General features: G+C 39.6%; 1 protein-coding gene across 4 annotated transcripts in view; it reads right to left on the bottom strand.

Moving 5' to 3' along the window:
* TTBK2 (tau tubulin kinase 2) overlaps window positions 1–25,394 on the bottom strand; it is a 218,576-nt gene that overhangs the window by 49,541 nt on the left and 143,641 nt on the right. For all 4 annotated transcript variants that reach the window (XM_032781488.2, XM_075065443.1, XM_032781489.2 and 1 more), the window contains 6 exons: window positions 24,762–24,854; window positions 22,883–23,008; window positions 12,931–13,088; window positions 11,972–12,188; window positions 10,222–10,433; window positions 7,489–8,086 (listed from right to left, as the gene is read on the bottom strand). In XM_032781488.2, coding sequence (XP_032637379.1) covers window positions 7,489–8,086; window positions 10,222–10,433; window positions 11,972–12,188; window positions 12,931–13,088; window positions 22,883–23,008; window positions 24,762–24,854 — 1,404 coding nt within the window. The remainder of the gene's footprint in view (window positions 1–7,488; window positions 8,087–10,221; window positions 10,434–11,971; window positions 12,189–12,930; window positions 13,089–22,882; window positions 23,009–24,761; window positions 24,855–25,394) is intronic.

Here is a 25,394-nt window from a genome sequence, read left to right as displayed (position 1 = left end):
CTTCCTACAGTTTTCCACAGGATTATGACTATTATTATTTGAAAAGCAACACAAAAAGGCTACATAATTTTTTCCAAATAATTTCTGATCTTTCAGCTTCACTACATGTTTTGTACCATAAAACAGCTGTGGGGACAGACAGAATGATTTTTTACTCCCCAAAGCATGTCGTGTTAAGTGTTCTCAGAGCAGTGTTCAGAATCATCTGGAGGAAGGAGAAAACTGAGCTGTTTCAGAACTTATATTAAATCCCCCAGACCCAGTGTTTTTCCACCTACTGTACTATTTCATATTTCTAGATCCGTTTTACCCCTTTTTTACTGACACTTTATTTGGCTTTGTAGTATTATACTGAAATTGTATTCTTTCAGGCAAATTTTGCTCATAGCCACAGGTGCAATGTAACAGAAATCAGCATCAACAAGAGTAAAATTTGTCCCTTTGCCTGTTTGTAATTTTTGACATGGGCACACTATCTACATTAAATCAGAAAACAACTAAATATCAGTAAGTTTCATTTAAGGTTGCTATGATTACACAAACAATTCTGATACCAACCTTATAACTGATTTTATCCACACATAAAACTTTTAAATCACCAGCATTCAAATGACATTTGCTCTACCCCTGGATTTGCTTTACTATTTTACGGCCTGATTTAACACCTATTGAAGTGAATGCTAGTCTTTTCTTTCACTTTATTAGGAATTCGACCGGTCCCTTATGTACATTTTAAACATCATATATTTGGATAACTGAGTACTGGCGCTTATGCCATAAATAGCTCCTGTTTTAATGTACCAGACATAGTTTTTTCATCTGACGTAATAGTGATGTTTACTCTATGTTCATACAGTAGCTTTTGTCTCTACTGATTTTAGTCTAATTAGGGGTACATTAAATTATTTTGCTTAGCAAAGAAAGAATGCTATCTGGATGTGCTCACATACTACAGTGATAGAGAAACCGAAAATGATATATCTGGTATTCATATGTTCTTGAGTTGTTAAAATATATTTGATTTTGTCGATTGCTTACGGTTGTATGAATAAGATACGGTATTAAAGTTTTTAGGTACAATTCTGAAGGAAGTTATGAGATAAACAGATAAGGGTTAATTTCTACTTTTTAGTCATTCTGAATATTTTGTTACACATGCAGAATCCAAATTTTTTGAGTTGCGGTGATTAATATTAAATATTAAAATGCAGTCGCTTTAATAGTCTGTGGGAACACACTGGGTATTAAGATTTTTGTCATTTTTAAACTTTAGCTTGCAATTTCCATATTTTTAATATTTTGAGCTTTCTTAAGGATGTGTTTAATTGTATGCCTCGTCTTGAATTGCACACGGCAACCTTAACTATAATAAAGTTTTTGTTATTTAATTTCTTATTTTTGAAAAATATGTTACAGTGTTTTTGAATGTTATCAAGAACTGGGTTAGAGAGTAAGTGATAAACCCTATATGACCTACAGACACCATTGATGTTATGTATCCTAAGCACCTTCTATACCCTATTAAACTATTTTTAATCTTCAGGTTCTTTAGAATCCAAACTATTGTCATTTTACACCTTATATACCATTTTCATCTACACTTTTAAAGGCCAAAAGCTGTGTCACCTAAATCTGGAGATGACAATCTCACTTGTGAACAAATATACAATGGTATCTCTGATGCAGAAACACAAATAACTTAAAAAAGTAAATTTTATAATGATGAAATCTGTGAAAAGAAATCACAGCATACATTATAGTGCAGTATAAAGTACATTAGAATGAGTTTCCAAACTTTTTCAACCAACCAGCATTTATATATCATGGGGTTATTTTTTTCCATTGTGAAAGTCATTTTTTTCTACTCTTTGCCATAAACCCAATTTGGATGCTACACTTCTGAAAATACACAATTCAGATCACTATCACCTTCACTTAAAAAGTTAGAAGGAGGGTTACAATAAGCTTTATACATGTAATACTGGTTGCAACCTTAACTATGAAAGTGCTGCTCACTACTTCTTAATTATGCAAAGATATCCTTATTTTTCCTGTTTTTATTGTTTCCGTCGCCCCCTATAGTTATTTTCCTGCGTTGTCGCTGTGTAATACCGCAACATTCCTTTGTTTCCCTCCCTATGGAGCAGACCAATCCTCAACTACAATCACAACACAGGATGTATGAAAGAGAAACTTTCCCAAGGAAGAGTTTCAAATGAAGCCACTATGAATGAAAGTCATTGGATCTCCTCCACTCTTCCATTTTAGGATAGCATTTTACAATACATATGGGATACACTTTCTGTTTATTCCCAGATACCGCTGTATGTGGATGAGATGCACTCATTCAGTGAACCTCGTTAAGGAGGAATGTAACAGTGGAGACTGAAGATACTGACTAAAGCAATTTTATTTTGGTAATGGGCTCTTTAAAGCTATAGTGCCTACCCTATAGAATTCCAGAGTTACAGTTACTATATAATGCGCCCTGAGACCAGCCGCGGCTCTATGTATTTTGCTGCCCCAAGCACGGCAGTCAGGGAGCCTTCGGTGGCATTTCTGTGGGAGGTCTGCTGGTCAAGCAGATTCGGCGGCAGTTCTGCAGGCGATCTACCGGTCCTGCGCCTTCGGCGTACCCATCATCAAATTGCCGCTAAAGCCGCAGGACCGGCGGACCTCCTGCAGAAACACTGCCGAAGGGTCTCTGACCGCTGCCATCACAATGACCGGCAGGCTGCGCCCCCCCAGCTTGCCGCCCCAGGCATGTGCTTTCTGTGCTGGTGCCTGGAGCTGCCCCTGCCTGAAACAACATATTTTTAATATTCCATCTAGAAATAGAGACAGCATACAACAGGGCCTGTGGACAGTGATATTGACAACTACAGAACATGCCTAAGTTTTGCTGAATAGCACAGCACAAGAAGGATTCAATAAACCTGCCTGTACTTCAAAAAACACCAATCTTGTATGAAAATAAGTTTGTTGATTTATTGCAAAATGTTACAGTCTAAACTGGCCTAAAAATGACAGTTTACAGATGACCCGAAAGTACTCTTTTTAAAATTAAAATAAGGCAGTTATCAGGACAGATTTCACTACCTATTCTAACTAATGATTAAGCCAATAAAAAACTGCAATCTTTATGGATAAATACAATAAGATGCATTCTACCAAGCAAGGGGTCAAACTGTGGTTTCATGAGTTATGTAGGCACAAAAGCCAAATCCAAAGAACGTGAAGACTCACAAATAGGTGAGTAGACATGCAACCATCCTTATTAAAACCTTTTTACACTAGAGTGTGCAAGATTTAGGATTCTTGTACTAGAGAAACAAATCCAGATATGGCTGACAGATGGAATTTAACACCACTCAAAGATCGATCAGAGTATTTGAGTGATGAGAAATAGTTTAAAAGTAAGGGAACTGTAGAAGTTTACCGTAATATAATAATAAATCAGAACCCTTATTGGAGACCAACAAGTAAAATTTCTTATTTAAGGCAGAGTTCTTTTTCACGGATGGTTTATTCTCCACATGAATTTGCTGAACTTCTTGTAGGCAGCATAAGTCAGAATTCAGAAAGAGGTCACAATCCAAACCAGCAGAAAATTTCCCCTTCTCGTCTCCCTCCTTTTGTTCTGGTTGTTGTGTGGTTTGCTAATACCTTCTGTCCCAGAAGTAGCTGCATTTCAGTGGTGCAGTTATTTATGTATTGTATGAAAGGTGCTATATAAAAAGTAAAATTCTCTGTCTCTCAAATTATATTCATTGTTTTCGTATTCTCCTTACATGTACATCTGTCATCATCACTCTATTCTGTTTCTCACTACCTTTGATTTTATTTCATTCTATATCTCTGCAACTATGTGCCCATTTTTCTATCTCCTGTTCTTCATCCAAACTTCTCCCTTGTTAGTTTATTCCTCGCTGTCTTTTCCACCAGAGCTGTGATTTGTTTTAATACTTCAGCTGAAATGGCTAGAAATTCAACTGATTCTGCTTTCCCTATTATTTAGGACTGTAAGTAAGTTATAAAGCCCTTCAGCTACAGTGCCAGGACTGGCATTTCAGACCTCTAGGAGACATCTGATCAGATGAGTAATATACAATGATACGTGCACATTTTTGGTGAGAGGTCAAAATATTAGATTTGACTATTTTTCAGAAAGTTGGGCCCAAAGTAAGGAGGAATGGCACAGTTGTGTGGGATGCGGAAGTGAAATTACAGCATCAAGCTGAATTTTATACCTTTAACCATGAATTCTCTTCCTTTAAATTGGATTCTTAATATTTATTTAAGATGAGATTAATTCAACCACAAGAAAAGTTTATGTACTAAAAATTTATCCCAAATGCTTATCAATGGTCCCATTCACATTAGTGGCAAAGAACTGGGGCCCTAGTCACGGACTTGATCCATCCTAGTCAAACTCTAATCGCTCTCAGAACTGCACAGAAGTTACTGTCTCCAGTTCTCAGTTTACCTTCTTCCTTTAGATAATATCTAGGCTAGGGGCTCTCATACTTTTTCATAACTTGGACCAAATCTTAATAAAAAGATATTTTAGTGGACATGTCATTTATCATTTGCACTGTATGTATGTATGTCAACTAAAGCAAATGCTTACATGGAACAGTTATATTAGAGAAGTGTGTATGCATTTCTAATTGTTTTGAATGTGATAAGTGTTTTACCCTTTGGAAAAATGTTAATCAAACCATTTACTTTTCATCTCTTCTTCTCCCCATCCCCTCCCCTCATCCATTCCTCTCTCTTCCCTATAATATTTCTCAACCTCTTTATTTCCCTCTTTCCTTGGTCTCCAGGGCATACAATCCAATGGAGTGGTCTTCTGCTCCCCTGGACATTTCATCAAAGACTTCAGACCTGAAGACTAGTTCTATTTCTGTCTCTCTAGGTATGTGTGTGACCCCCATGATTATCAATCAGTGTTTCCTCCCCCTCTCTTAAGTAGCTATGAACCCTACTAGAGGTAAAAACTCTTCTTGCTTGTTTCCAACTGCTTTAACAGAAATCCAGGTCTCCTTTGAAATAAAAAGCCTACCAGCTGTAAAAGCAGCTAGAAATAAGGAGGAGGCAGCACCATGTTACCTACCAGGTATTTGTGCAGCAGCCTCGCTTTGACCTGATTCAAAGGCCACTGAAATAAAAGGAAGACAATCACTAACTTCAGTGGTCTTTGGGATCAGACCCTTTGAAACACATTGTTTGGTAATCCTTTTCAAAGTTACATTAAGTTACTCAAATCACCTCAACTCTTACTTCCAACTTCATTTCCATTTTCAATTTCATACTGTTTATTCATTGTCAAGGCAGACAAATTTCCTCCACTCACCTTCTCTGAAATGTCTTGCACTCCTGGTGCAGTTTAAATTTACCTGTAAATCTCTCTTTTTCCAGTTCAGGCCATAATCCTACCCCATTTACCATTTTAGCAAAAGTTTCTTCCTCTACATAGTCCAATTCAAAAACCTAGATTATAGATATCTCCATTTCCCAGTGCACCTTCACTTCTCTCTCCAGAAATTCACACTGTTCACTACTATTTCAGTGAATGACAACTCCACTAGAATCAAGACAATTTCAATCCCACCTGTACTCAGAGTTTAAGTAAGCAAACTATTACCCATAAACTAGTACATCTGTATGAAGAAGTTTGCAATTTTACATGGACCCGAGAACCAAAAAATTAGCATTTTGCACAAACACTGTCTACTATGGCTATAGTTAAAAAGCAACAGTTGAGCTGTAAATCAGTGCTACATCATTATGGAGTTCTCAACCAACTTTAAAACTGCAATATTTTGTGTTGATCACATTACTAATGTATGTTTCAAAATTCTTGTTCTCTTTAGCTTAGCAGCAGCTGCATATTTTAAGGTCTTTTCTGTATACTTAATCTTCCTGTAAATTACACAATTTGCAAAGAATGTGTGCCTAAAAATAAATAATCATGTATAAAATATTTCTACTGTCTTCAATATTCCATGAGAACATGGGGATATTTGCATATGTGTAGAAGAGATTAAGTAGAACTATTTAATTGTGTCTCTGAATTTTCCTAAACTAATACAATTTCAGATTCCTGAATTATAAGTGATCAGGAGCATCAAGGGACATATATTTTTGCAGCCCCTCTTTTGGCTGAGTTTTTAAAACTGTGGTATAAAGTAAGAAAGAAGTGAAACCAGGTTTATTAGGATTTATGAAACCTATCTCGGTTTTAACTTTGGGATTTATTTTGGAAAACAGAATATTGCCATCCCCAATGAAAAGAAGTCTCTTCTAAGCAATATGCTGCAGTTAACCATAATATAGAAAAAATAAGGAGTAGAGAGATTAAGACAAATACTTTCAAATATGGGTACTTAAGGTTAGGTACTTAAATAAACGTGGCCTGATATTCAGAGATACTGTACTCCTACACATGCCACTGGTTTAATTTAGGTGCCTAAATGTGGATTTCAATGCCTAGCTTAAGGCACCCAAGTTTGAGAATACTGACCTGTGTGACCCAGATGACACAGTAAGTGTAAAAAGCAAGAATTGAAATCACAAGTCCTGAGTCCCTATACCTGCTTTAACCACTAATCCACACTGTCTCTAAGAGGAGGGAAGGGAGAAATGAAGTTGGAGGGAGCATTATTTGGTGATGGAGATGTCTGAGGGGGAAGGAAAACTATTGGAAACTGTGCGGGTGAGGGATGTATGAGACAGAAAAGAGAAACATGCCAACTGGAGAAGGAGCAGAGGAATCTGTGGAGCAATCTGTCCAGCAGAAGAGAGGCAGATGACAAGCAATTACAGAACTATTTCAGAAGTGTGAAGTAGCAGTGGAGTTAGAGAAGCCGGCAAGGAACTGTTGCTCGTGCAAAATATATCAGGGATTGCAGAAACACAACTATTACAGTGTCGGTGCACTAGAAGTTCCTACGATCTATAAACAGATTATAGCCAGTCAAACAGGGAAGCCAAAAAGTTGTTTCAGGGGCAGAAAGCAGCAGAGGAAATTCAGAAGGAAGAACCTAATTATAGGATGGAGGGAGCAAGGAACTTTGTTTTTTTGGTATAATACTAACTTCTGCCTTTTAGATTTTTTCTACAGGACATAACATACTATTGTATAGTATTTTACACATTTGTTAGACTTTCTATTTACTCATAAGAACATACATATGTGTATATTTCATTGGTTATAAGGTTCTATTTAATGCATATTTTTTAATAAAGCCCAGTTCTGAGGGTTGTTCACTGCTGAACCAATAGCAAACCTCTTGCAGAATACAGACACAAATTTAGCAGATACTGGGAAATCCCTGGTGTAGAGTCAAGTCCCATATCCTATAACCTAAACATTCCAGAATCCTGCTTACACTTTAGCCACTGCCTTTTCATTTACTGCTTTATTCTCATATAGCTCTGAATAGAGAGTAAAGATATGATTACAACTCTGTGTTTTCTTACCAGAGTGAGGGCTCCTGCTGCTTGGGCCTCCATTGGACTTGAAGGTGTGGCTGCAAGAAGCTGGTCAGCAACTCCAGCCATAAATTCTAATTTATCTGAAAATTGTTCAGAAGCAGCAGTAGCATGATCAACAGGTAGATCTAACCCCACACCTACGGTTTCATTCTTGGCATGGAGGTTGTTTTCTGCCCAAGGACTCGGTCTTAGCTGCTCCTCTTGCGGGGATTCCTCTAGGACTTGTAGCACCTCAGGCTCCTCATCTGAGGGACTTCCAGTTGTTTTATGTACTAAAGCCCCATTGGTCCTGAAATCCTGCAAATCCCGTTCCTTATCTACTATCACCCATTCCTTGGAATCAGCCTCCTGCTGGCAGGAGCTTAAGTTGACAGCCACAAAGCCATTACTAACAATGCCATCAACTTGTTCTGGAGAACCAGCTGAAGCAGGCTTAGAAGCATCAGGAAGATATTCTTCATCATAATGCCAGACACGGTCAGCGTGGGCAGCCACAGCAGGAACAGACATTTTCTGAGGAAGAGGAGCAGCAGCAACAGCAGTTTCTTTCCCAGCATTTGAATCTTTCTGCATCTTCTGCAAGCTTAGGAGAGAAAGATATATGAATTAATTAAGAATGAACTACACTATCTGAATTCTGCCATAAGAGCCAAGCTAAATTCACTTCAGAGTCTACTGCAGTGTTTCCTACCACTTTTTAGAACTAGCCTTTAACAGCTGAAACCTTCAAAATGAATGGGAGGGAAAACAAACCAAAAATAACCCACAGAGTTAACTTTGCAAGCATGTGCAGCATCAGCCAAGTGGTATGACTGTGGTGAGTAAAGTGGGAAATGCTGGACAATACAGAGCTCCCTGTCCCAAGCCAGAGAAAGCTGGGGACATATAGGGAGAAAGAAAGGGAATTATTTTTTTTTTTTAATTAAATTTTTACCTCCCAGTTACCAAAAGATAACTCTGGCATCTGGTGACGATGGAAGAAAGTTCTTAGGGATTCATATGTAAATTTCAGGTATGCATTTAAACTGGGAAAATACGAGAGAGCAGAGCATAGACATTAGTCAGGGTGGTATCAGATGGCCAGTGCAGTGCCAGTCATAGCGTGTCTTACAGATCCAAAGATGAGCATAAGAAACATAATTTTCAAGCAGCCATTATGGAGATGCCTGCAACCAAATGTTTCGCATGTAAACATGTTACTCCTGCCAAATAAGGGCTCTACAGCAATCTTACTGAAAAAGTCAGAGGAAAACTGGAAATAAAAATGGAAACCAGCTCCTCACCTCAGCATGAATTAATGCCAAAACATTTCAGCCTGGATTCAGTACTTCCCTTTTGCTATCGAATGAAAAAAAGGAGGTTGGGAGGCCGAGGGTGACATAAGAATAACCCTGTACCACATCAACTTTTGTTGTTTCATAACTTTGTTATTACTAAGTAATAAGCCAGCCTAAATATACCTTTGCTATCTACCTGCAAGGATTTTCTAACTGCTGCAGTTTTGCTTTGTGAGAAACATGGACATTCGTCCCATCTCTCTGCAGCACCGCATGTTCTCTTGTTTTGTCTGAAGAACACTAATGAGTTTTTATTATTCGGGAATGTAAATCTCTCCCTTTGTTGTCTACTGTGAGTGAGGGGGTGTTAAGGAAATGGTGAAACTTTAGTTCTATTACTGGTGTGAGATAGTTGCCTTTCTCTGTCCTTAATTAAGTATGATGTACAACTCTATGTCTCAGTTTTAGTTTATACATGACTCATTCTTTGAACCTCTCTCGTTTATCCAAACTACGACTAAATTTCTTTACCTCTCTGTCTACTCTGATCATGTCTTCCTCTACTCATGTAAGCTCTGCATCAGATTCAAATTCCTTGTTGTCATGTTCAAGGCTCTGCACAGCTCTACCAACGCCTAGATTTTAACTCTCTTCTTCTATTGCTTCCCAACTTAGCTTTATGATCTGCCAATACCCCCTCTCTCTAGCCTCCCTGTGTGTTATCCTTCCATAATACTCCCTTCAACTGGACTAAATTCCCTGATCCTGTACTCACACAACCTACTTCTCCACCTTCAAATTCTTTCTCAAAACCCACCCCTCCTAACAAGCTTTCCAGCACTGCTGCATTCCTGTCAACTTATGAAATATAAATGTGAAATTAATGACACATGCACTACAGAAACAAGTCAACTCATTATTTTATATCACATAAATCTGCTCCTTATACACATTACACCTTACCAGAGATAATCTATGCCTATATTTAATTTAGTGCTTGATTCTGTAATGTTTATCCAAGTTAAGTTGCACAGACTCCCACAAGAAGTCCCACTGAAGTCAACAGGACTATTCATGAAGTGTGATCAGCAGAAATGGGCACTTAAACTAAGAATTCCTTGAGGTAAGGACTTTGTCTTTATTTCTCTATAAAATGGCATGAACACCTTTGGCTTAATGTAAATAGTAATAAAAATTCAATAAAATTGTAACTTAAAAATGCAAAATGGGATAGAAGCCAAGGACATTCCTCAGAGCAAATACTATCAATCCAGTAGACATTACTAGCCATACTTGGCATAAGCATAGCTCAGCAACTCTATTTCTGGTTTTCACTGACCACTGTCCATGGATACAGTACTAGAGAAAAGAAAATACAGTCTAAGCCAACAAGCCCCTAAAAAATCCAAGCATAAATGCGAGATAGAAATTTTCTCTTTACCAGGTCTCAAGAAATTTATCAGTGTCTGGCTTTGACTCCAAGGTCAGGCGTTTCTCCAGTTCAAAGCTGTGGATTGAACGTAACTTTCTCATCAGTGGGACATCCCTGTCTGGCTGGGTGGTCTCTGAGCGGACTCGAACTGGAGAACCAAGGCTTGGTGCATTAAGCATTCCGTTCACTGGTCCATGGCTGTTTTCCTCCTCTGCAAAAGCCTGTACAAATAAAGCACAAACAGAAATAAAAATGTAATTTTTAGGAGTTCTGAAATCGAGGAAGACACAACAGTGTATGCAGTGCATATAACCCAATGCTTCTATCCTATAACAAATCAATTCATGTTGAGGATGCTCCTCCAGCAGAAGTTCATGCCATATTTCATGTAGTTTATATGTGATCATCAGCTACCAGTTTCCTAAGGCATAAATCTAAATTAGGGATTAATTGCCAGCAACACTGGTTTTCATTAAGTCTCAGGATGGAAGGAGTCAATGGAAGAAAACAATACATTACATTTCCCAGATTTTAGACGTATATTGATCTCCACTCCCATTTCTGGAACTCTCATAACAGGCCGAATCCAGAAGCCTACGAAGTTCTTCATACTGCTTTGCAGTCATAGCCTCTTTTTCGTTTATTGATGAAAGGTGAATCTTCATGTTAACTCATCCTTATCCATATCTGAGGCATGCAATACCATTGCACTCAAAGTCTACAAGGTAGTTTTTTTTATATTGAACAATGTTTATTAGAAATTAAAATCAGATGTCCAACTGCATCTCACTTTGTAGATCAATTGGGTATGATTCAGTGTTGAAGGATCACTCTGATCCCCAGATGTAACTCCCACTGTTATCAATGAAACTTGTATCTGCTTATATCTGAGCTGAATTTGGCCCCAAAAGAGAAAAAGTCCATCTGTCTTCCGCCATTTCCCCTTAAAAAACTAGTATACATTAGCTGGTACAAAAATAACTATTGCAGCAGTCTGGCCTCCCCCCAACACATTTTACGTATACCCAGAAAAATAGTACATAGCCCTGCCACTAGATAGTATTTCAGCTTAAAGAACATTTCAGTAACACCTTCTTTCAGCTACGGATGACATTTTCACATCAGAGGAGCACTGGCTACAATTGTCTGAATATGAATTTTAGTGATTATGAGAGAGAGAGAATAATAGAAGTAATGATAGTGAGAGACTGGGATCACTGTCAAGAGCCAGCTATAAGCCAGACAAGCATTGAGCAAGTTTCCCTTCCATTAATTTTGTCAATGTATCTCAATTTTGACCCTTAGTACTTCTAGTTTTCCAGTAACGGGATTCTACTCAACAAAAACTGAGTGATATGTTACATTATGAAGACAAGCATGCAATATTGACTAAATGGAGAATACCAGTCATTTATTTTGTTGACTGGAGAGTTAATTCTGATCTATTTTCACATCTTCACCCTTAATTACTACCATGGAAAGTGCATGAAAACACTTCTGACCTTATTCAGTGACTAGGAAACAAAACCATCTTTGAACCCAATATGAATCATGGCCTTTAGAAGTGAAAAGAGCACTGACCCATTGAATTATGCAGCCTTCTGTTTTGGAAAAACGTTCTCTCTGGTCAAAATGAAGAATATTTAAAGTGCCAAATGAGCATTTGCTCTTCTATTACTCATCATGCCACATTATCATGTTCCTGATGATGCCAGGAAATTGCTGAGAGAGGTTTTTCCCACTGCAGTTCTATAAATACCTTACAGATCCCCAGTTTTATTTTGTTTCTGTTGGCATCCAACTCCTCCCAGACATCATCTTCCTGAGGACGTTGATGTTCAGGGGACCCAGGCAGTTTCTCTGGCGAGACTCCAACAGGAATACCATTCTCTCCATCACTGAGCTGCTCATCTGGAAACACCTCATCCGTGTTCTCTCGCAGCAAATCTCCTGGGATAGGTGTGGCATTGGCTATTCTACAAAGGAAGAAGTGAAAAATAATGCAGTGGAAATGACTCTGATATTCCCATGAGCTCAAGACACAGACTTCAGTATCAAAACTTCCAGTCAACATAAAATTTGAAAAATAAAATTACATCATACCATAAAACTGTATATACGTAATTCAGTTATGAGAATGAAGCAAATCTTTTAAACGCTATTTTTCTACTGACTTTGCAGTTACTTTCTAAAGCTGGAAATCACATTCTTCCTGGTTCCTTATGTCAAAGAGATCATCTGGTGAATATATGTTATATTTTATATTATATCCTATTATATTATGTTGCATGCACATAAGTACAATACTTTTCATCTTTGGATCTCAAAGAGATTTGCAAGTGCTCCTCCTTAGTGACCATTTAAAGCCCACAGAAGGCAATGGAAGTCCCTCATTGAGTTCAATGGGCTAGGGATCAAGCCATAGGTTCTTAACATAGGCCTTAGCAAAAGCTTGAATGGAGAATGGTAATCTAATAAAGTGATATCAACATTCATAACTGATTTTATTATATATATATATATATATAAAATTCTGTATATTTAGAACAGCAGCATTTTTTTTTTTTTGAGGAGAGGCTCAATAGTGACCAAGGGGAGACCTAGTATCCTGCAACACCCTATTAGTTAACACCCTGGAGAAACAGATGTGACAGATGACCTTCCCCTGGTGCTAAGTGGTTGTCTGTTTAGGTTAATATAGGAAATGCTTGAACATACCCAATTGCAGCTGGGGTCAGGCGAGTATGTAACTGAGGAGTTGTTGATGTTGTCGTCGTCGTTAGAGAGCCATCAGTTCCACTCTTCTCCCAGTCAAAAGGGTCACTTTCAATGACTCCAGAAGTTTTCATACTGTTGTCAAACACAGACATGAGAAGCTAAAGATAAAGAAAAGAGTTAATTAATTCTTCTTTCTTTGAATGAGAGAAAGACAAAGCACTCCAGAGTCAGTTTCCCTTCAAGACTTTTCTAACAACTGGTTCTCCTTTAAGACTTTATCTGACAATTAATCGTTAAAAAGGTAAGGTTTATCAAAAGTGCTATTATCACCACTGCCTCATCTGTGGCTCAGAACGGTGCACTTGAAAATTATGAAATAGCGTTTTGTAATGCTTGGGTAGCATTACTTGTGTTTTGTGAATAAAAGCTATGCTTCTTAAAGAAAAAGGAAGCAAAAGAGCACACTGGGAGGCCTATATGGGTAGTGCATAGGAAGCCATCAGTATCTGTGAAGAAGTGTGGTCATCAGGAGTCTCTATGGAGGACTGTGGGAGTTTCAGTAATCATGGGGCTTCTGTGGGAATGGGGAGACATATGAGCACACTAGGAATGTCTAAGGGGTTACAGAAAAATAAAAAAAAAAAAAAAATCTCACTGCACATCTGCATTGCCTAACGATTAAAACTGACAGATCTACTATTTCTGTTTACACAACATATTCCATGGTGCATGAACATCGTAATACTCACATGGCATAAGTGTTAACAAAAAAATCTCACTGCTTTGTGACAGCAAATTAGAAGTGATGTCTAGTTGTTGTTGTTTTTGTTTGTTTGGTTTTTTTTTGATAACTGAGACGTCTTTGGCAGGTGAAAGTTGAATATATTTTTATAGTGTGCAAGCAAATTACGCTATAAATGGATAAGTTTTTAAAACGTCCTCATACTAGTACTGCTAATTTTGCTGAACCCATAGACAAGCAGAGCCAAGAAGAAACAAATGAAGAGAAAGTTTGACAAAAGTTATACTGATTTTGGTTCTATGGAATTTAATGATGGACTGCAATGCGTTGTGTGCTTATGAATCCTATCAAATGAAGCAATGAAATCTGCAAAACTGAAATGACACCTCACAACAAGTTACCTGGAGTATAAAGATAAACCCAGAGAATTTTCTTCAGTTAAAGAAAGAAGAGTACAATAGACAGAAAACTCAAATGACAAACATTACATCAGTTCTGGGAAAGGTTTTGAAAGCATCTTTCTTAACAGCGCTTCAGACTGCAAAAAGTAAAAAATCCCTTACCACTGGAGAACAACTGAGTCTTCCAGCTGCTATAGAAATGTGCAAAGTGATGATAAGCAAAGATGCAATGAAGAAACTTAAGGCTACACCACTCTCTAATGACACAGTTAGAAGGAGAATTGAAGAGTTTTTAAATGATGTAAAATCCCAACTGAAAGACTATGTACATGTGACCAGTCTGTAATTGAGCTTGATGAGACTACTAATACTGGTAATGCAGCACAATTATTAGTTTTTGTTCGTTATATCTGGCTGAGGGAAATTTTGGAAGATTTTCTTTTTTGTCAGGAGTTAGCAGAATGGACAACAGGTCAGGAAATAGTCAAATTATTGGATGATTCATGAAAGCTGAACTGCTGAATTGGGAGAAGTGCACTACCATTGGCATGGATGGTGCTACCACTATGGCAGGCAATAGGAGCGGCGGTGTAGCAAAAATACGAGTCATAAACCTACAAGTAATAGTACAATATATTGTGCATCACCAGGATCTTGCATCAAAGAAAATGAAACCCAACTTGAATGATGTGGTAAATGCAGCTGTGACAGTTGTGAATTTTGTGAAGTCCTGGCCTTTGAATTCATGCCTTTCTGCAAAGCTGCGTCTAGAAATGGGTGCAGGACATAAATTATTGTTTCATATGAAATTGTGTTGGCTATCTCACGGCAGAGTGTTGGAAAGAGTTTTTGAGCTTCGCAAACAACTGCTAGGTTTTCTTTCTAGCACAATCCCAAGATTGCCGCAAATTTTTTCTGACCCGATATGGATCGCAAAACTTGCATATCTTGCAGACATTTTTAACTTGTTGAATGCACTGAACCTGTTCACATAAGGGAGTGGCAAAACCATACTTGAGGCAAGTGTCAAGCGGAGCATTTCAGAAGAAAGTCAACATTTGGAAAATGAGACTGAGCTGTGGAATCTCAGATACGTTTCCGCTACTGACAGAATTTCTGGATACTAACAACATAACAACTGACTGTGTGAGAGACAGGACTGTTGCTCATCTTTCAATTTTGGCAGAATACTTCATTGTTTACTTTAAAATGTAAACATAGGGGAATATGATTGGGTTTGGGATCTATTCTCAACTTTTAATATGTGATCTTGCCATTTGAGTGGAAAAAACAGAACAAGAGCTGCTCAAAATATCCTGTGCCAAAAAACTGAAAATTAAGTTTCAGGAAATGACACCTTGCCAGTTTTGGCCAACTGTTGCTGTGTACAACTCAGTTTTAGTTACAGAAGCAATGAAAGCATTGCTACCGTTCCCAATAAAATATATATGTGAAGCATCATTCTCTGCCATGACAGCTATGAAGACAAAGTTCAGATCCCGACTGGAAGTGGAGAATGATTTACGAGTTTGCTTGTCAACCATCACACCAAGGATAGACAGACTGCAGTAAGAAGCAGGCACACCCATCTCACTGATATCTGTAAGTACTCATATGTTCTTTTTCTTAAAAGCATTACTAACAGGACGTGTTTACATGACCACATATGCTTTTGTCGATCAGTTTCTCAGTTGGGGGTCCATGATTAATATTGCATTTGAACAGGGGTCAGTCAACAAAGAAAGTTTGACAACCTCTGTCCTATTGCACTGTCCACTGCTACATTGCTCAGCTAGCACTGCCAACCTCTACTGCTCATTTTTGCCACAAACATCTTCTTTCTTTCTTTCATGCTACTCCCTAGACATTACATGTTCCCTGAACTAATCCATAAGGTCATTTCCCTTCCCTCCTTGAAAGCCCTTCTCAAGACTCACTTCTACTGCAGTGCTTACACAATATCAACTAAATAACGATGGGTGAAGACTGAGGGACAGTAAGAGATAGCTGATATTTATTCTGATTGTTTTAAAAATCCATATATACGTACACAAACAACTGCACAAATTGAATGCATTTTATGCTGTCCCTCTCTCGTTCCTGTCATAAGTTGTTGGTATTTTTAGACAAGGCAGGGACTGTGTCAATTTACATGCTTATTCAGTGCTCTTTAAGAATATGAACCCAATCCTGACTGGGCCCTCTGGGTACCATCCTAACTTCACAGAATCAGAACTGGAAGGGATCTCGAGAGGTCATCTAGTCCAGTCCTCTGTACTCAGGGCAGAACTAAGTATTATCTAGACCATCCCTGACAGGCGTTTGTCCAGCTTGCTTTTAAAAACCCTCAATGAGGAAGATTCCACAACCTCCCTAGGCAATTTATTCCAGTGCTTAACCACTCTGATAGTTAGGAAGTTTTTCCTAATGTTCAACCTAAACCACACTTGCTGCAATTTAAGTCCATTGCTTCTTGTCCTATCCTCAGAGGTTAAGAACAACAATTTTTCTCCCTCCTCCTTGTCATGTTTTCTAGACCTTTAATCATTTTTGTTGCTGTTCTCTGGACTCTCCCCAATTTGTCCACATCTTTCCTAAAATGTGGTGCCCAGAACTCCCAATACTCCAGTTGAGGCTTAATCAGCAGGGAGCAGAGCGGAAGAATTACTTCTTGTGTTTTGCTTATAATACTTTTGCTAATACATCCCAGAATGATATTTCTTTTTTTGCAACAGCGTTACACTGTTGACTCATATTTAGCTTGTGATCCACTATGACCCCCAGATCCCTTTCCACAGTACTCCTTCCTAGGCAGTCATTTCCCATTTTGTATGCATGCAACTGATTGCTCCTTCCTAAGTGGAGTACTTTGCATTTGTCCTTATTGAATTTCATTCTATTTTGTTCAGACCATTTCTCCAGTTTGTCCAGATCATTTTGAATTTTAATACTAATTGCCAAAGCACTTGCAACCCCTCCCAGCTTGGTATCATCCGCAAACTTTATAAGTGTACTCTCTATGCCATTATCTAAATCATTAATGAAGATATTGAACAGAACTGGACCCAGAACTATCCCTGTGGGACCCCACTCGTTATACCCTTCATTAAAATAGGTGACGTAAAAGGCAACAAAAAGAGGTTATATACATACACGAAAAACAAGAAAAAGACAAAGGGAAATGTAAGTCCACTTAATGGGGAAGGACAGCTAATAATGGATGACACCAAGAAGGCTAAGCTGTTTAATGCCTTTTTTCCTTCAGTCTTCATTAAAAAGTTTAATGGCAGCAAAATGCTTCCACAATTAATATTAACAACAAGCCAGAATAGGGAAAGATCAGTTTAAAGAATATTTAGATAAGTTACATATATTCAAGCTGGCAAGATCTGACGAAATTTATGCTAGGATAGTTAAGGAACTAGCTGAATCCATCTTGGAACAATTAGCAATTATCTTTGAGAACTCATGGAGAAAAAATGAGGTCCTACAGGAATGGAGATGGGCAAATATAGTACCTGTCTTTAAAATTGGGAACAAAGAGGCACCAGGGAATTATAGATCAGTCAGACATACTTCAATACAAATTATTATACAATCTGTTGGTAAGCACCTAAAGGATAACAGGGTTACAAGTAATAGCCAATATGGATTTGTCAAGAACAAATCATGCCAAACCAACCTAATTTCCTTCTCTAACATGGTTAATATCCTTTAAAAAAAACCAAATGCACAACTACAAGATGGGGACTAAATGACTAGACAGTAGACTGGTGAAAAGGATCTGCGGGCTATAGCAGATCACAAATTGAATACGAGTCAACAACGTTATGCAGTTGCAAAAATATCTAATATCTAATATAGTTCTGGGGTGTATTAACAGGAATCAAGTATCAGAGGGGTAGCCATGGAAGTCTGGATCTGTAAAAAGTGACAAAGAGTCCTGTGGCACCTTATAGACTAACAGACGAATTGGAGCATGAGCTTTCATGGGTGAATGCATCTGACAAAGGACTCTTTGCTGCATTAACAGGAGTGTCGAATGTAAGAAATTGGAGACAATTGTTTCACTGTACTCGGCAGCTGTGAGGATAGTTGGAGTACTGTGTACAGTTTTGGGTTCGACACTTTAAAAAAGATGTGGACAAACTGGAGCAAGTCCAGAGGAGAGCAATAAAAATGATCAAACGTTTAAAAATCCTAAACTCTGAGGAAAGGTTAAAAAAAACTTGAAAAAAGAAGACTGATAGGGGACCTGATAATCTTCATATGTATTAAGAGCGGTTATAAAGAGAATGGTGATCAATTGTTCTCCATCATCAAACACGAAACAATCAGCTTAATCTGCAGCAAGGAAGATTTAGGTTAGATATCAGGAAAAGTTTTCTAACAATAAGGAACTGGTTACCAAGAGAGTTTGTGGAATGTCCATCAAAGGTTTTTAAGAACAACTTAGGCAAACACCTATTAGGGATGGTCTAGGTATACTTGTTCCTGTCTCAGCATGGGGGGATGGACTAGGTAACCTCTTGAGATTCCTTCCAGTTCTACATTTCTGTGACTCTATAAACAAACAACAAAAAAGAACCAGGACACAAATCCACATCACCAAATGTACTTTTACAACTGACACTAATTCAGGTAATCCAGGTATTGAATGGGCATGGAAAGTACGATACACTCTTACCCCTAAAGGTATGGCTATCCAGTTCATAGTTATGGCGTATGGGCAGGGTAGTGTAGGGAAGGTTGTACTGTAGCTGTAAAAATTCTATGAATAATCAAACAACATTAGTCTACAGGACTGTTATGGCTTTGCCTTGGAAGAGGTAAAATCTATAAATGTATCACTTTAATCGCTTATTGAGTTTCCGTGTCTACAACAGGGTGGGCCGTATAAAGAAAGGTGGAGGTGGTGTACATACAGCAGACCTGCACAGAAAGAAAGACAGAAAGAAAAATGCACTGGTAAATGAGGAACTTGATATCACCTGATATTTCCAATTCTTATTTAAAATCCTAGATCTTGATTTATCTGTTAATGTTAGCAACTCAAGTAATCAATAGGAATTAAAAAAGCAGCTGGCATTATGCTATGCTGCCTGATCAGCAATCTCGATGACAGATAAAGGAAGTTGGTTTCCAGCAGAAGAAACAGTTTTACTGTAAATAATAGCTAAAAGGCTGCAGTGAGAAAGAAACATATTTCCCAGACAAAACTCCACAGAAAAATGTTAACGGCATTGGTCTCCTAGAGATAGACACAGCAAAGGTATAAGATAAATATAACAGAATAAACTGATAAACAGATGCAATAACAGAGCTTCAGTTGCTGCTGTTTTCTTCCTTCTTAGAATAAACAGTGATACATTAGTGACCATCTAATAAGATCGGCTTTGATCTGTCTGAATATGCTCTGTGAAAACAAGAGAACCAATGCACATTTTACTGATTTTACACATAAATAGTCTCTACTTTGGAACTGCACATGTATGAATATGGAATAGTATGAAAGAAAATTTTTCCAGAGGAAAGCTAATTAGTTTCACATGCCCAAACATACTTTAATGGTGGTGATAAATATTTATCTGTAGTTTTCTGGAAGTTTTAATTCCAGAATTAGTTAATATAAGGCACTTATTCAGATTCATTCTCTGTAGTGTTCGACCCAGCCAGTACATAGAATATCATTATCTACAAATCAAACAAGTCTATTTGAAAGGCCAGCAGGAGGGGGTTTACTGACTCTTAATTAGATCTTGATATTTTTCCCACATCCTAGATAAAGGGTGGAGAAAGTGTGTGGAGGGGGTGGGAAGAAGGGGTTAGTCTCTTCTATTGCCATAGAACAAAATATGGAAATTTATAACAGAGGACAATTATTGTAGTCACACTTATTGTCCTCCACTTTAAACCTATGAAGGAACCAGGGACTCAATCCTGCTCCCACTCAGGTCAATGACAAAACTCCAATTGCCTTCAATAAATTAAAGGAAATGTTTACATCAGTGCCCATCTTGGTATATCGAGACCAGGCAAAACCCTTCGCTGTTGAAGCAGACACTTCCAACTATGTGATCACAGCAGTTCTGCAAAGCAGCACAGGATCTATCACTGCATTTTATTCCCAGAAACTGACTCCCATTGAGAAAAACTATAAAAGATATGTGACAAAGAACTTCTGGCCATAAAGCCTGCTTTTGAAGAATGGCTTCATCACCTTTATACCACACTGCAGGCATATGCGAATTACAAGAACCTAGAAACCTGAGAACAGCAAAAGCTCTCAAACAATATCAGATCTGTTGACCTCTTTTTTTCCTCCACGTTTGACTTCACCATGACTATTGCCCAAGTGCCAGGAATGGTAAACCCAACAAGTTGCCTCATAAGAGTAAGTACTGGGACAAAGGAGATGGGACTCTAGAAGCAGTTGCAATCAGGAAACCCTGCCATTTCACCAACATGGTGATAAACAATACAGTAACTTGGTTTCTCTTGGGAAATCCCTCCTACTCTTCGATCCATTTTTGCTGAAATTTATGTTGCCTGGTAAGGACCTAGCTCCTGACTCGAAATTCTCAGTCAAGAAAAGGAACCTTTTGTTTAAAGACCAGATTTATATTCCAAACAGTCAATCACGCCTAGTGATGCCCTGGCTATGTCACGATTCTCCCCTTGCCTTCCATTTCAGTCACTTGAAAATATTGAGGCTGGTCTCTTGAAATTTCTGGTGGCCAAAACTGTGTTTGTTCGTTGAGTCCTATATTAACTCCCGTGACATGAGTGCTTGAACAAAGACTCCCTGTACCAAACCTCTTGGGCGCTTTGATTCCTCTGCCAACTCTGTCTCAACCCTGATTGTCCATTTCCATGAACTTTATCACTGACTTTCCCAATTCCCATTGCCACTCAATCCTGCTAGTTGTTGTCAACCTACTTACAAAAATGTCACATTTCATGCCATGACTTCAAATTCCCTCTGTGGAGGAAACAACCTATGCCATTCCAGGGTGCAATCAAGACCAGTGAGGGACTATGTCACCTTTGCCTTCAAACCTGGGGTGTCTCACAATACTTTGCTACTGTAGCTCCCAATTTGGGCTCCTCAAAAACAGACAGCGGAGACCCCTGGCTGTCCCTATGCATAGGAGCCAGAGGGGGGACATACTGCTGCTTCCTGGAGCCATGCCAAGCCATGGCAGGCAGGGAGCCTGCCTTAGCCCTGTTGTGCTGCTGACCGGATTTTTTAATGGCCTGAACAGTGCCACCAGGGTCCCTTTTTGACCGGGCATGCCAGTCAAACACTGGTCACCTAGTGTGTAGGGTGCGGATGCAGAGGTGCATTCCGTCATATATCCCAACTGTTTTTCATCTATGTCTTCCCACTCTATGGTCAACTATCTAACATAACATTTGATCGAGGATCACAGTTCATTTCATACTTCTGGCAAGAGTTGTTCAAGCTCCCTGTGATGGGATGACTAATGTACACACACCCTGCAGGGTCTAATGCAGGCCAGATGGGCCAATTATCCCATTAGATGGTTAATTAAGGAGGCTCAGCTGGGCAGAAATAGGCAGGGCTTATAAAGCCCAGGAGCTGAGAGGAGAAGAGGTGGCTGGGAAAAGGCAGACATTCCTAGGAGAAAGGGAGGAGTGAGCTGAGACTGCAGTCACTCCCTGGGAAGAGGGAGGAGACTTTGGGAAATGGTAGGCCCAGGAAGAATAGGAGAACCAGAGGTAGGAGGAAGCCCTGCAACAGAGCAGTGAGGGCAGAGAGAAAAGCCCAGGCTGCTGAGCTGAGTGTCCCTGGTCTGGGACCTGGAGAAGAGGGTGGCCCTTGGTTCCCCTACCAGCCACTGGCAAGTGGCACAGAGGAAGTGAGCAAGAGGACTACTGAGGAGTTAATCTACCCCACAAAGGGGGAACATGGACAGTGATACACCCAGAGGGCTGAGCCATGAAGAGGACTTTATGGTTCCTGAGGCTGCGAGAGGAGCTGCAGGACGACAGAGTGACAGTGTGGAAAAGGCGGACGGGGGAGCGTTGGCCTCAGGCTAATCCCAGAGTACCAGAAGGAGGCACCAGTCCAGCAGTGAGTGGTGCACCCTATGACATTCCTGAATGTGGAGCTACATGTCTTCTCATCTTATCACTCCAAGATTGATGGACAGATGGAATGAATGAACCAAATTCTTGAGTAATACTTCTGTTGCTTTATCAGTTACCACCAGAATGACTGGGTTTCACTTCTCTCTTTTGCCAAATTTGTGTACAATTACTCCAACCACAGATCCACCCACCAGAGTCCTTTTTACACCAACTACGGTTTCCTCCACCTGTCCATGCCACAAGTCTCCCACATACTTACAGCATCCAACTTAGCTGAACACCTGCACTGCATTTAGGAGGAGTTCAAAACCCACCTAGAATTGGCCAAAAGAGTTTACAAACAGTATGCAGACCTCTGTCTGCAGGGAACCCCTCACATCACAGTTGTAGATAAAATATGGCTCTGCACATGGCACCCTGGCTCTACCCCACCTTCACAAAAACTAGATTACTGATACAGTGGCCCACTGCAGGTCATCCAACAATCAACGCTGTAGCCTTCAAACTATCTTAGTATCAAACTGCCAAACTTCACCAAAGTACTTATGGCCATTAAAATAGCTCTACAGTGGGACAGTCCATAATCATTATTGTCATGGACACAGGATCAGATCAAAGGAAGGATAATTATGATAAAATAAGGCAAAACAATATTATTTAAAAATTAGAAATACAAAAAAGTAAAAACGCTTACCTGGTAATCAGGTTTTGTACAGTAATCTAAATTGGAGATGTGATCTAGAAAGATGTTGAATTCTTGGGGGAGATGTTTCAACATGAGCCTGTGGTCATACCTCTCTTTTATGGAGCCCACTTGCTCCTAGGAACAGTTAGCACAAAAAAGCATTAGCATACCACCATTCCCAACTGCAGAATATTCACACCATACATCACAGGCATTAAGAGCAATATTTTTGGTCAGAGTTGAAGGGTGTACGAAAAGGAGATTAATCCTTTAGGTTATAGCAGGGCTAGAGATCCTGCCACTGCCTTTAGCACCAATGTAAAATGTCCTTTATACCTCAACTCAATACAGTAACTCCTCACTTAACATCCTCCCACTTAACATTGTTTCAAAGTTACGTCACTGCTCCATTAGGGAACATGCTCGTTTAAAGTGGTGCAATGCTCCCTTATAACGTGGTTTGGCTGCCTGCTCTGTCCCCTGCTTGTAAGATTCTGTGGAAGAGCAGAGACTTTACAAGGGAGCATTGCACAAGTTCCTCATCTCCGCCTCCTTCCCCTCCCTCCCACAGCTTCCCCCGCCACCAAACAGCTGTTTGGCGTCGCTTAGGACTTTCTGGGAGGATGGGGGAGGAGCGTGGAAGTGGCGTGCTCTGGAGAGGAGGTGGAGTGGGGGTGGGAAGTGGTGGGCCTGGAGTGGAGCAAGGACAGGAAGAGATGGGCCTGGAGCATCCCCCAGCAAAGTTGGCACCTGTTCTTCTGGGGGTGAAGCTGCCGCTGCTTATGCACAAGGTGCTTCCTAGCTTTCTTGCCTGCAGCAGGCTGTGCCTGTGTGGGGTAAGCCAGGGGCACATCCCAACCACAGTACAGTACTGCACAGTATATAATGCTTTTTGTCTGCCTCCCAAAAATTTCCTTGAACCAAACCCTCATTTACATTAAATCTTATGGGAAAATTGGATTAGTTTAACATCATTTCACTTAAAGTTGCATTTTTCAGGAACATAACTACAACATTAAGTGAGATGTCTAATTTTCTGTGTGTGTGTGTGTGTGTGTGTGTGTGTGTGTGTGTGTGTGTGTGTGTGTGTGTGTGTGTGTGTGTGTGTGTGTTTTGTTGCTGTTTGACACCACTGGTTATAATTGGGCATTACAACTCTACTAGAATCACAGACAGAGATTTAAAGGTTCTATTATGTCATCTACTTCAGTTCACTTCTGATACATAATAACTCCTCAGAGTAGACTTGTTTTTAGTATTTTTATTCCGTCCAATATCAATTAATCTGTGGTTTCCAAAGTCAGAAGAATAGAAGCAGTCTTTGTATGGCCCATCTTCATCTACCAAAATAGATAAGTTAATCAGAAAGTGCTTTTGATTATGCTATACTTTCAAAATAGGTAGAAACAAGTAGTGGACACAGGCCATCAGAGGTTGTGTTGTCTTTGCATACCTCCCATAAGACATCTGCCCAACTGCATGACCACAGATTCACTGGGCTAACTTTGTCTAACAGCAAATACTGATTGTCTGTTTCCAAGATGAAATGTCAAACTATGAAATTTTGTACAAAAGTTTTGTGAAGGCAAAAAACACTGGTTTCAAAATAGGGCCATGAATTAACGTATGCACATTTATATTTGCCCTCTATAATGAATCTGTAAAAATTGTAAGCTCTGTCTCAATTCCCTTTCAAACTAAGACCATTTGTAACACTCCACAGCACTTTATGACATGACATTAGCACTGTGAAGTGAGGGAGGGAAAATCACTAGAAACTGCTCTAAAACATAACATTAGAATTTTATGAACTAATGATTCTTGAGTAGATTCTTCATGAAGGTGTTTATGTGCAATGCCCATCTAAGACACTTATTCTAGATTTTACCTTGTCTTTTATTTTTCTCCAAGGCAGCTGTCCAACCACAAACTCTACTAACATGTAAAACAGGGACCAGAGGTCATCATGCCTTCCCATTTCCTGTGAAAAAGAAAAGGGATGGAATTTTGTTACTCCTCATTACTGCTGTACTTTACCTTACTACTATGCAACCAGAGCTAATGGGCTTTGCTAGACCCTGTATTGCCCACCTCTGCTCTAGATCAAACTACGGCCCACGGGCTGCATCTGGCCGGCCAGCCATTTTAATCTGGACCTCGAGCTCCTGCTGGGGAGTGGGGTCTGGGGCAGGAACTGCAGCCAATGGGAGCTGCACGGCAGTGCCTGTGGACAGGGCAGCATGCAGCAGAACCACCTGGCCACGTTTCCGCATAGGAGTGAGAGGGAGGACATGCCACTGCTTCCGGGAGCCACTTGAGGTAAGCACCGCCCAGAGTCTGCACTCCTGAAACACCTCCCACACCTCACTCCCTGCCCCAGCCTTCATCCCCCTCCCACCGTCCAAACCCCTCGGTCCCAGCCCGGAGCACCCTCCTACACCCCCAAGCCCCTCATCCCCAGCCCCACCCCAGAGCCCACACTCCCAGCTGGAGCCCTCAGTTCCACCGCCCTTCAAGCCCA

The sequence above is a fragment of the Chelonoidis abingdonii genome, chromosome 4 (assembly GCF_003597395.2).
Source record: "Chelonoidis abingdonii isolate Lonesome George chromosome 4, CheloAbing_2.0, whole genome shotgun sequence".
Lineage (NCBI taxonomy): Eukaryota > Metazoa > Chordata > Testudines > Testudinidae > Chelonoidis > Chelonoidis abingdonii.
The sequence above is the reverse complement of the archived record's forward strand: the minus strand, read 5'-3'. Positions and strand labels throughout refer to the sequence as shown.